Genomic DNA, 12,032 nt, shown 5'->3' on the forward strand with positions numbered 1-12,032 from the left:
GGGCCCAGTGTAGGATTCAAAACCAACACTTGGGCTCTTTGTCATTGCTGGAAATGATTGCTGTCCTCTGGGTGGTGGGGAGGGTATAGTAGAAGCACAAGGAAAAGAAATATTAGTTAATATCTCAAATGATCCCACTCCAGTGTCATAGAGGGAATCAGTGTGATGAGCCCAGGCAACCACATCTGCCTCATGGGCTTGGGGTGGGGTGGGGGCCAGCTACATGAGATAGTATGTGTCAAGCACCTGGAGAGTACCTGACCTAGAGTCTTCTCTCCATTCTGTGAGATGTGGATGGCTCTTAGTCCAGCCCAACTCTGGGACGGGTTGGTGACTGGCCAGCACTTCAATGTTAGTGCCCCTCAGAGATGCCAAGACCCATACACCTGGTAAGGCAGCAGCCAGCCTGAATGCTGGAAAAGCCACAACCTGGCAGAGGGTGTCTCAGGTCACCCCCAGCTCCCTCCTCCTCACCTTAAGGGAGTAAAAGATAAACATAGTTTGCCTTAGGAGGGAATTTGGGGCTTTGTTAAACTTCCGGCTGTGACATTCTGATGTTTCCTCTTGAGAGTCTGATACTTACATGTGCAACCCAGTCCCTGATGTTTGGGAGAGGAGGAATCAAGAAAAGTGGTTTCTCTGTATAATTCTCACTCTGCCCTCCATTTTCCTTAGTTTAGGGGGGATATTTTCTTGCAGATAAAACCTTGTTAAGGAAATAAGACTGTTCTTTTATAAGGCAGGCTCATCGTTAGAAAAACGGTGAGTGTTGTAGCCACAAATTCACAAATTGTGAATTGGGCCTGGAATCCTGGGTTCTAATCCCAGCGCCATCGCTTGGACGAGTTGCCAAAGCTCTGTAGCCTCAGTTTCCCCATTTATAAAATGAGACTGAGAATGGCACCTACCTTGGTAGGATATTGAGAGTATTAAAGAGGTTAGAGGGGCACCTGGGTGGCTGTCGTTAAGCATCTGCCTTCGGCTCAGGTCATGATCCCAGGGTCCTGGGTAGAGCCCCGCATCGGGCTCCCTGCTCAGCGGGAAGCCTGCTTCTCCCTCTCCCACTCCCCCTGCTTGTGTTCCCTCTTGCTGTCTCTCTCTCTCTCTCTGTCAAATAAATAAATAAAATCTTTAAAAAAAGGGGGGGGGTTAACGGGTGCATGGGTGGTACACTCGGTTAAGTATCCGACTCTTGGTCTCGGCTCAGGTCATGATCTCAGGGTCTTGGAATTTGAGCCCTGCGTTGGGCTCCGTGCTCAGCAGGGATTTTCTCTCTCTCTCTCTCCCTCTGCCCCTCCCCATCTCTCTCTCTCTAAAATAAATAAATAAAACCTTTTTTAAAAAAAGGGTTAACAAATTCCCTAGCCAAGTATCTAGAACAGAGCCTGCATTTAATGAAGATGAGCTTTTACTCAGTTTACCATTGGGGGAGCTGGGGGGGAGAGCAGGTCTCTAACCAGTCCCTGCCTCCTTCACCCAACTGCAGCCTGCCTCCCTGAACTCACTGCTACAGAACAGTCATGCCCCTGCAAGGCTACAGCCAGGGATATGGAGCTGGGCAGCAAGCAGGTTCTCCTGCCCCAGAAATAAGGGAACTTAACCCCTGCTTTAGTCCTGTAATTCCTGTAAAGCACGGGGCACAGGTCACTCAGATGGACTATGTATTAGCATCCTCCAGAGAAACTGAACTGTGTATACACACACACACACTATTATTTATATATATTCATATATATCACATATGAATAATAGGTTATATATACTATTGTTTTGGTTGAAGCAATTCCCATAATAAATCTCCTTTCAGATATATGTGTGTATATGAATGTGATGAATATTCATATATATGAATAAGAGGATATCTATATATATGAAAGGAGATATATTATGGGGAATTGGTTCATGTCATTATGGAGGCTGAGAAGTCCCATGATCTATTGTCTGCAAGTTAGAAACTCAAGAAAGCTGGTGGTGTGATTCCGGTCCAAGTCTGAAAACTTGAGAACCAGTGGAACCAATGGGGTAAATCCCAGTCCAGGAGCAGAGGACCAATGTCCCACACAGGGGATGGAACAGCAGGCCGGCAGAAAGGGCACGGAGCCTCCCTTCCTCTAATTTTTGTGATATTCTGTCCCTCAACAAATCAGATAATTCCCACCTACGTGGGGGAGGGCAATCTACTGCGTATATCAGTTCAAATCAAACTTTCACAGGCACACCCAGAAATAATATTTAAAGATTTTATTTATTTATTTGACAGAGAGAGAGAGAGAGAACACAGGCAGAGGGAGAAACAGGCTCCCCATTGAGCAGGGAGCCCGATGCGGGATTCAATCCCAGGACTCTGGGATCATGACCTGAGCCAAAGGCAGACGCTTAACCGACTGAGCCACCCAGGCGCCCCCCAGTAATATTTAATCTGGGCACCCAGTGGACCCATTCTGGTTGACACACAAAATTCACCATCACAGACCAGATGACCAGAACATGAAACATTCTGCCCGTTGCTCGTATTTTAGAGACTGTTGTTGGAATCTGAAATATTTCCAGTGCTTTCCTGCCTTCATCAAATGCATCATTGTCCCCCTACTGTGTGCCAGGCAATGGGCAAGATGTTGGGCATACAGTAGTGAGCAGAGCTGATACGGCCTCTACCCTAATCGGAGCTTATATTCTAGTCAAGGGAGGCAGACAATACCCAAGTAACTAAAAAAGATAATCTCATAAAATGATACAGCCTAAGAATATAGTAAAATGGGGAGAAGTGATGAGAGCAGTTGGGGGCGGGGAGGGCTCTCTCTTGACTGGCTCATCAAGAGGGATTTTCTGAGGAAGTGACCTTTGCTCAGAGAACCAAATGGCAGGAATCCAGATACGCAAACAAAAAGAGGAGCATTTTGGCAGAGAGCGCAGCAGGGATGCAATCCAGTGGCTCTGACATAGTGAAAAGCTTGGTGTGTTCAGGAACAGAAAGGAATCCTGTGTGTACTGGATTGAAGAGTATCCCTCCAAATCTCTATCCACTCAGAACCTCAGAATGTGACCCCACTGGGAAATAGGGTCTTTGCAGATGTAATGAGTGAAGGAGGTCATCCTGGATTAGGGTGGTTCCCAGTGTAATGACTGGGACCCTTAAAAGGGAAATTCAGACACATGGACCCATACAAAGAGGATGGCTGGGTGGAGTCAGAGGCTGATACTGGAATGAGGCAAAAGGCAAGGAATGCCAAAGATTGCAGCAACTACCAGAAGCTAGAAGAGGCAAGGAGGGATCTTCCCCTAGAGCCGGCAAAGGGAGCATGGCCCTGCTGACGCTTTGATTTCAGACTTCCGGAATCTGTGAAAGAATAAATTTCTGTTGTTTCAAGCCCCCCAGTTTGTGGTAATTTGTTACGGCAGCCCTGGGAAACGAATACACTCTGTGATGGGTTCATAACAAGCGGAAGAGATGAGGGTGGACAAACACAGCCAGAGATCGGGTCATGCAGACCTTGGGGCCGCTGCAGATAATCTGGATTTTGTTCTTAAGTGTAATGCAAAGACTTATCACTTGAGTTCAACATATTCTTAGACCGAAAACAGGGACAAACGGGGAATGGTGAAAGCTTAGGTTGGTCGGGGCATTGCTTACCAGGTTAGATTCATCACCTGAGACCCAAGAATATCACCAAGGGAGAATGAGCTGTAGGAAGCCCTCCTTAAGATACCTTTGGCCCGAGGAAAGAAGGTAGGTGGGAGGCCACCTGCTGAGACCCTCAGATGTGCAGCTTGTTTTGAAAACTGGTTATTACCTTGACTCTCTCCCTTTCCACGGAAGTGGAGGCTCCAGCCCACCCTGCACCTGGACAAGAGTCTGCTGCTAATTAGGGGAGAGACAGATGGAGCAAGGTACAGTTTAATTTTAAAGCCTTGGTTCCTTCAAGGCAATTAGGCTCATTGGAAGGAAAGCACCTTTTTCATTCTTTCTTCCCCTTTTTAAATGAAGAAAAATCAAACTGGAGAGGCCCAGTGTTGTTGAAAGGCTCCCACATCTGTTTCCTTGTCGGCTTGTCAGCCATCTGCCCACGAGGTATTGGGGCTGATTAGGTTAATGCATTTATTAATGGGGCTTACAAGGCTGTTCAACGAATCTGTTATTTCTTTCACAAGAAGTGTTTTGATATACTGACAGGGACCACACTGCACAAAGCCCAGAGAGGCCAGGTAGGCTTTTCTTCCTCCTCCTCTGGATCCAAGGCAGAGGACACCAAAAACACTGGAAAGAGACTGTCACAAACATTGCATTTCCTGGGTTATGGGAACAGTTCATCTGCCACCATCCACATTCTTGTTATTGAAACCATCTTGAAAATCACTCTTTGAGGAACAGTTTCGTGCCCCAGGCAAGAAATCTGTGCGTGCTCTGTACTTCTCTAAAACACCTCAGTGTCTAGTGGAGGGAAGATGGTCAAATAAATAGCTGTGAATGATATAGTCTTGCCTTCTAGGCCTCAGATGGTCTGCTGACCCCTTGCTTTCTTCCTTTCTGTTTCTTGAAGCCGCCACACTCCTTCCTGCCTCGGGGCTTTTGCAAATGCTGTTCTGTGTCAGTTATATACTGCTGCATAACAAACTACCCCAAAGTGCAGTGGCTTAATGTAGCCACCATTTGTTGGACTCATGATTGTGGGTCAGCCGGCAGTTCTTCTGGGTCGGGCCGGATTAGCTGTTCTCAGCCAAGTTTACTCGGTATCTGGAGTCAGCTGGCTGGTCAGTTGATGGCTGTATGGTCTAGGATGGCCTCGCCCAGTATCCGGCAATTAGCAGGCTTGTGGTGAGCATGGGCAACTGGCCTGAAGGTTTCTCAGCCTCCAGGCTAACCCGGGCCTCCTCCTTCACGTGGAGTCAGGAATCCAAGCACCTGATAGCAGAAGCTATAGAACTTATAAAAGCCCAGGTTCGGGGCATATGTGACATCACTTCTGCTACAATCTACTGGTCAAAGCCAGTCAGAAGGCCTGGCCATATTCGAAGGGTAAGGAAAGATATTCCTCCACTTGATGGAAGGAAGTACTGTGGCCATTTTTGCTGTATACCATGTGTTCGCTCACCTGGAATCCTGCTTCTGTTACTCTTACCTCCAGATGGCAGCTAAAGGCACATCCCCAAGGGTGCCATCCCTCATTATCCCAAAAAGATCAAGTGCCCTTCTTAGGCCACTTCATAGGGCAAATGAGGCCAACACACATGGTAGGTACAGGGAAGTGAAAGGGGAAGGAAGAAAGGAAAGAAGAATTGTTGGCTTGGATGAATGCTTCCTTTGTGCTTAGCAAGTTGCCTGGCACAGAGTGAGTGCTCAATAAATGTCTGTTGGATTTAATCCAGTTCTTTCATAAGCCAAGAGACAGACAAAATATATGTATTGAATAGTTACTGCATCCCAGAATTGTGCTATGTAGCTTATATATCTCATACAATTTATTCCTCACAACAAACCTGAAAGCAGCTTGTGTTATCCCCATTTCACACCAAAGGAAATAAAGCTGTAAGAGGTTAAGTGACATTCCTGAGATCTCAGAAACTCAGGTCTGGCTGATTCCAGAGCCCCCAGAGTTTTCTGCCCACCCTACTCTTGCCTCAGGTACCAAACACTTTCTATGATCAGGGGGTCCCCAGTGCCAAGCTCACTAAGAGACCAAGTCAGAGCTGGTTGTGGAGAGGGTTGTAGATTCTCCATGTGGGACCTCATGACTCCTCTTAATGGAGGCTTCTCCCCATCCCTGCACTGTTTGGCAAGAATTGAATGCCTCTGTGACTTCTTTTCTTTAGAACTTTTTGAGAAAACATCACTTATCCCAGCTGTTGGAACACCTACTTTGTAATCAGTTTTCTCAGTTTGTTAAGACAGAGGAAACCTTGAATATATCCTTTTCTCTGAGCATACCTTAGGCTAGTCAGTTTTCTGGAAAGAGGAACATGGGAATGAATGATTCTAGATCATGACTGGGGACATAATGAGGATGAGTGAGACTTTTATAACAGACTCCCAGGAGGAACAGGAGAAGGGAGCTTCTACTCCTACAATTGCCCTGATATTCTATGTGTATTCATGATATTTTGCTCTTACATCCACTCACTGGATATTTATTGAATATCTACTATCTGCCAGGAAGTAGGCTGAACATTGTGTGCACAGTGATGGGCAGGAATCTGACCTGGCCTTGCCCTGTTGGAACAGCAATGAGAGAGAGAGCCAGTAATGAATGAAGTGCATTAACATGTACAAAATGGCATCTATGATGTGTGCCATGGAGAAGAGCCTATCATGGTGGGATGTGACCTTGTTCGAGGTCCTAGAGGGGAAGGTGGTGGGAGACAGCAGGAGAGAATAGGATTGAAATCGGAGGTCACTTACCTTTAGTTCTCCAGAAAAAGCTATGTGCTGGCATCTAGCCAGGCTTTGCTTGTGGTCTCCACTCTGGTTCACATTAGAATCCCTTGGATGGAGGAGTGCTTAAAAAAAAAAAATCTATGTCTGGGCCAGACCTGCAGAGATTCTAATTGAATTGTTTGGGGGAGGGATCCAGGAATCTGAATGCTTTCGAAGCTCCCCCATGTGATTCCCAAGTACTGCCAGGATTGAGAGCCCCACAGATGGAAAGATAAGGTTCATGCCTTCAGAGCTCCCAACATCTGGTTCTCAGACCAGCTTAGAGATCTTAGTATAAATATTCATAAGACTGGATAGTTCTTCATAGCACTTACCATATTTATACTCTTATGTAATCTTTGGGATTATTTGGTCACTATCTTTCCCCGCCTAATAGATGTGCACCCCATGAGGGCAGGGACCATGTCTGTTCCCGATTCCTTCTTATATTTCCACTGCCTAACACATGGCCCGTGCCTCTATGATGAATGACTGAATGAACAAATTGCTTGAGGAGGTTTTGGTAGATGAGGGACATGGCCAGTTTTGCATTTTAGAACATGCCTTTGGCTGCAGTGTAGAGAATGGACTAGGTGGAGGGGAGACTCGAGGCAGGGAGGCAATTTGGTGGCTGAAATGGAGCAATGGTCGAAGTTGGGTGTGATGCGGAATAGATTAGAGAAACGTTTGTAGGCATAGCTGGAAGGACTTGGTGATTTAGCAGTTGTGCTAGAGGGGAGAAGGAGAGGATGAGTCGGCGAATGCCACCATATTTCTGGTTTCAGTGACTAGAAAGCTGGTGTTTGACTTTGAGAGATAAGGAAGGACCTGAAGGAGAACATATCTTTGTAATGTTGATGGGTTCAGTCTTGGCCACCTGGAGTGGGAGATGCCACTGAATCTGTCCTGGATGTAACTGGATTCATGTTTCCCCCCTAAACCCAAGAGGGAATATCAGGGCATCCTTCTGTTGAAACGTCATGGCATTGGAAACCTAGAACTTTCTTCTGGAAGGCAGAAGGATGGGGATCTAACATTGACTTGAATTTAACTCATGTCACTTTAAGCAACGCATGGTATTTTGGGAATGTGTGCTCTTCGCATCTTTAGTAGCAGATTCCTTTTGACATTCGATATTTTCAGACAGCTCTAGAATTTATGGAAAAGGGGACTTTCTTTTGAAAGATCACATGAGCCAGGGCTATTTACGTTAACAGGGACAGAAACCCAACTTAACCGGTATTAAGCCTGGGAGGTTAATGTGTGGCTTCCTGGGGTGTTGTGTTGAGGAGTCTGAGCGGAGGTCACACCTGCCAGGACAGAGCACTGTGATCAATGAGTGATGTCTGCCATGGACACAGAGGGGGCAAGTGGGGCATATTTTTGTGCCCTTGATTCTGAAACTGAAGCTTTCCCTCTATGGCCTTTGAAAAGCATCAAATAATATCTATTGGACTTAGGTTCTACCCTGGCTCAGCCACTAGCTGTGGGTAACTTTTGTTAAGTCATTTCGTATGCCTGAGCTTGATAGTTTCCTAATCTATCAAACAGGGGTTAAAATCCCCATCCTTCCTACTTACTAGGGTTGTTGAAAGGATCAAATGGGAAAAGAAACATGGCACTATGATGCCTTCCATGAATGTACATATAAGATAAATTTACATGTGTAACAATGTGGGATGTTGGAAGCATGGATGAAAAAGCAGCAAGTATTCCTCCTCTCCAAGAGGAGATGTAAGTTCAAAGGTTTACTGCTAAGAAATAAATTTTATTTTATCAATCTTACTTATTTTAAGTAATCTATACACCCAATGTGGGGCTCAAACTCATGACCCTGAGATCAAGAGTTGCATGCTCTACCGACTGAGCCAGCCAGGCATCCCACTAAGAAATAAAATTTAAAACTGTAGAGGACCTTATAATAAAAGAATTATAAGAAAATAAAATAAAAGTCTCATAAAATTATCAAATGAATATGTAGGGAAAGAAAGACTAAGGAAGGAGGGAGGGAGGGAAGGAAGAGGGAGGGAGAGAGCCAGGATCAGAAAGGAAGGAAGGAATCCAGGAATCATAGTGCTGGAGATGGTGTGGTGAAATGGTATACAGATTGGTGTGATTCTTTTGTGGTGGAGTTGGAAATATGTATCAAGAACCTTGATAATGTTTATACCCTTTGGCCAAGTAATTCCACTTTAGGTAATTCATTTCCAGGCTGGCTAGTAAAGACTTCAAGCTTTGTGGGCCCCTCGGTCTCTAGAATATGTACCTGGATCCACCACCGCAGAACAAAAGCAGTCACAGACAGTAGGTAAGCGAGTGGGTATGGCTGTGTTCTAGTAAAATTTTATTTACAAAAAGAGGCAGCATCCAGATTTGGTCCAGGGGCTATAGTTTGCCGTCGTCTGATGTAGATGAAAAATACTTCTGCGGTTATCCTAAATTCAAAATTCTGAATACAAGAAGAGCTTTGGTCTTGAAGATTCTCTTTTCAGCTTTATTTATGTCAACAGCATATTGGCAAACTTAATTGTTCATTGATGGGAGGAGTGATTAATTTTAATAGTTCCACCCAATGAAATATTATGTAGGCATTAAAATGTTGTTTATTAGTGATTTATAACAACATGGAGACATGCTTGATAGAATGTTATATGGAAATTAAACTGATTTATAATGAAATTACAGTGATAGGGGCTCATATCTAAATACACATATCATCATTTAACCCTTTCAACCCTGTGGGGGGAAAATATATATATATTTTAATGTAACTACTCTCCCTATGCAGAAATCAATCATAATAAAAACTAAGAAGCTTCTTAACTTCTTAGCCAAAGCTACACTTCTGGGAGGTGGCAGAGTTGGGGTTTGAACACAGGTCTGCTTAATTGCTAAAAGCAACCAAACACACTAATAGAAATCCCAAGTTGAACCCCATTTATTGAGAAAACGAGAAGCAAATACAGCTAAGTATTGATATTGACAGTCTTGAATGGTGGGGGACAAATACGAGTATTTCTCAAGATGTTCACTATTTCTCCCTAATGAGAATGCATGATTTTAATAATGAAGAAACAACACTGGGATTTTGTAAGAAAGCCAAGGATGTACAAAGCTAGGTGCCTTGTGGTGGAGAAGTGTGTATTTGGGGGGAATCTAGAGTTTCCACTGGGGATGCCCTTACCTTCTTGGTCCTGATCTTGCTTGTGAAAAGAACTTGACTCTCTTTCCTTCTGTCCTCCTTCCTTCTGTCTGTTCCAGATGGAGTTTCTAGTGTGTGTCTCGTTTGGACTGTTGGCCCACTTTGATACTGTGCTCAGGTTGACTTGCCAATCCCTAACTGTCTCTCTCTCTCCTCTCTCTCCCTCTCTCTGCTCCCTCCTCCTCTTCTCCGTCCACCTTGGACAGCCGACAAGGTCAATGATGACTTCTCCTCCAAGCGACGGCACCTGGCCGAGCTGGCGGCCAAGGGGAACCTCCCTTTGCACCCGGTAAGAGTAGAGGATGAGCCGCGGGCCTTCAGCCCCGAGCATGGCCCTGCCAAGCAGAATGGACAGAAGTCCCGCACCAACAAGATGCCCCCACATCCCCTGGCCTACAACTCCACCACCAACTTCAAGGGCTGGGACCCCAACGAGCATTCCCTCCGGCGGCAGGCTTACGGTAACAAGGGCAAGCTTGGCGCAGCTGAGTCGGGCTCCAGCGACCCCTTGGGGACTCGCACCCAGCACTACCCACCCCCACAGCCATACTTCATCACCAACAGCAAAACAGAAGTGACTGTCTGAGCTTTCACTACAGGGAGCATCCTGGAGACCATACTCAACTGAGAGAGGCAAAAAATATCCCTGGCCCACACCCTCCCTGTCCTCCCCGACCTGCCCCCTCACACCCTGACTCCCCTTACCAACCGACGAGAAACCTGCTGGTGACGCGGAATTACGCTTTTCTTGGGTCATGCCTAACACGTGTCAGCGAGCAGCTGAGCAAGACGGAAGCAGGGACGTTCAGCAATACAGCAAAGGGGAAACTGAGGCACGGCTCTTTCAACTTCAGGCCCAAGGAGGCCAACTCACACGCCCACACCATGGGGCTAATTTTTTCTTTTCCTCCTGACTTAAAACTGAAATCCATGACGAAAAACTAAAAGTAGCACAACTTAGAGAAATCGTCCATTTGAGCACATTTGCCGTTTACCATGTGCTGTCTGTTTCGGGGTGAAAGAGCCAGGTTGGGGTCGGGGGAGCCTGAGAGTGGACACGAGAGAAGAGTGTACGTGAGAAGAGGAGTCATTTGGGTAGGAAGCTGTGTGCATTATAAGTGTTTTCTAATCCCAAGAAGTAGTGACGTGGACACACAATTTTGACAAGCGTGAGACAATAGTTGGACCCCAACCATTCTATTTATAGTACTTTTCATATCGTCAGTGTTGGAAGCAAAAAAAAAAACAACAACACACACTCAAACTCACAAAAAATAAATAGACCCTGAACCCACCAGCAGTGATGAGAAAGAAAGAGCATTTTAGAGAAGTCCCGTAAAGACCATGATCATGGACATGGGAAAGGATAAGTAGGCTTTTACGGCGGGGAGAGAGGGTCCAGAGAGTGTTAAATAACTTTTTTTCTTTAAAAAAAAAAAAAAGCGATAAATGATCACAAGCCCACTACAAAACAGACAAAAACAGCAAATCCATTTTTGTCCAGAATCCCCAAGACTTAGGAAATGAACAATGACATCAGAACAAAAGAAAAAATATTCGCAGTGGAAAAGTCGACAAGAGATGAGAAGGGGACCCCGCATTTCCCGCCTTGCCTCCGAGACAAGAAACAGACACAGAAACCAGTCCTCTATTACCCGTCTCTCCCTGACCCCCCTCAGCCCGTTGCCGCCGCCGCTGCCAAATTTCAACTGCTTTGGACTGAAAATGTCATAAGCGTGGGTGGTGCCTTCAATGTGTTACCGTTTAATGACAGTCTTGTTTCCCAAGTGCAACGTGTGTTCTCTTGGTCACCCTCCGTCCTGTTTCCTGAAGTCAGAGATGTTCCTCTCCTCCCCCTTTGTTGGTGAGCCCGCCCATCACACATTCTGAGGGGGCTGCTACAATGTCAGGGGTACCTAAAGACGAAGACCTCCCTACTTCCCACCCTGTCACTCCCAGTCCTACCGTTATCTGGCTCCCCGAGACCTCTGGGTCTCGTAATTCCCACGACCCTCCAAGCCACCTCCCCAGATACTTCGACGGATTCATCTCCCACCCAGAATTCCCCATCTGAACCAATTCAGAGTGGTTCTCACAGCCAGTGGCCCTTGGGCATCCCGATGAAGACCGTTTCCCTGCTCCTCCTATTTATTTCGTGGAAGCCCAAAGAGGAGAGTGCAGAGAGAGAGAAGAGATTTTGATTTTAGGTGAGAGGCTTTCAACCAGTCCCTAACCACCTTCGCCAATGCACGGGAATCTCTGAGAGACCCAGTGTTCTTCTGGTGTCAGAAGCTGCACGTGGTGGTCCAAGAAGATCCAGAGCATTCCCTGGGATGCCCAAGGGCAGCGTTCTGCCTCAGCTGTCTCTCACCTCCAACATCATGGAAGCCGGGAAATCAGGGGCTTATTCTCCTTTTCCTT

At 46.1% G+C, this 12,032-nt stretch overlaps 1 protein-coding gene across 1 annotated transcript in view; it reads left to right on the forward strand.

Moving 5' to 3' along the window:
- SHISA9 (shisa family member 9) overlaps positions 1 to 10,197 on the forward strand; it is a 281,171-nt gene extending 270,974 nt beyond the window's left edge. The window contains exon 5 of the mRNA XM_021698292.1: positions 9,818 to 10,197. Coding sequence (XP_021553967.1) covers positions 9,818 to 10,197 — 380 coding nt within the window. The remainder of the gene's footprint in view (positions 1 to 9,817) is intronic.
- Positions 10,198 to 12,032: the final 1,835 nt, after the last annotated feature.

This window comes from Neomonachus schauinslandi, chromosome 5 (genome assembly GCF_002201575.2).
Source record: "Neomonachus schauinslandi chromosome 5, ASM220157v2, whole genome shotgun sequence".
In the NCBI taxonomy this organism is placed as follows: domain Eukaryota; kingdom Metazoa; phylum Chordata; class Mammalia; order Carnivora; family Phocidae; genus Neomonachus; species Neomonachus schauinslandi.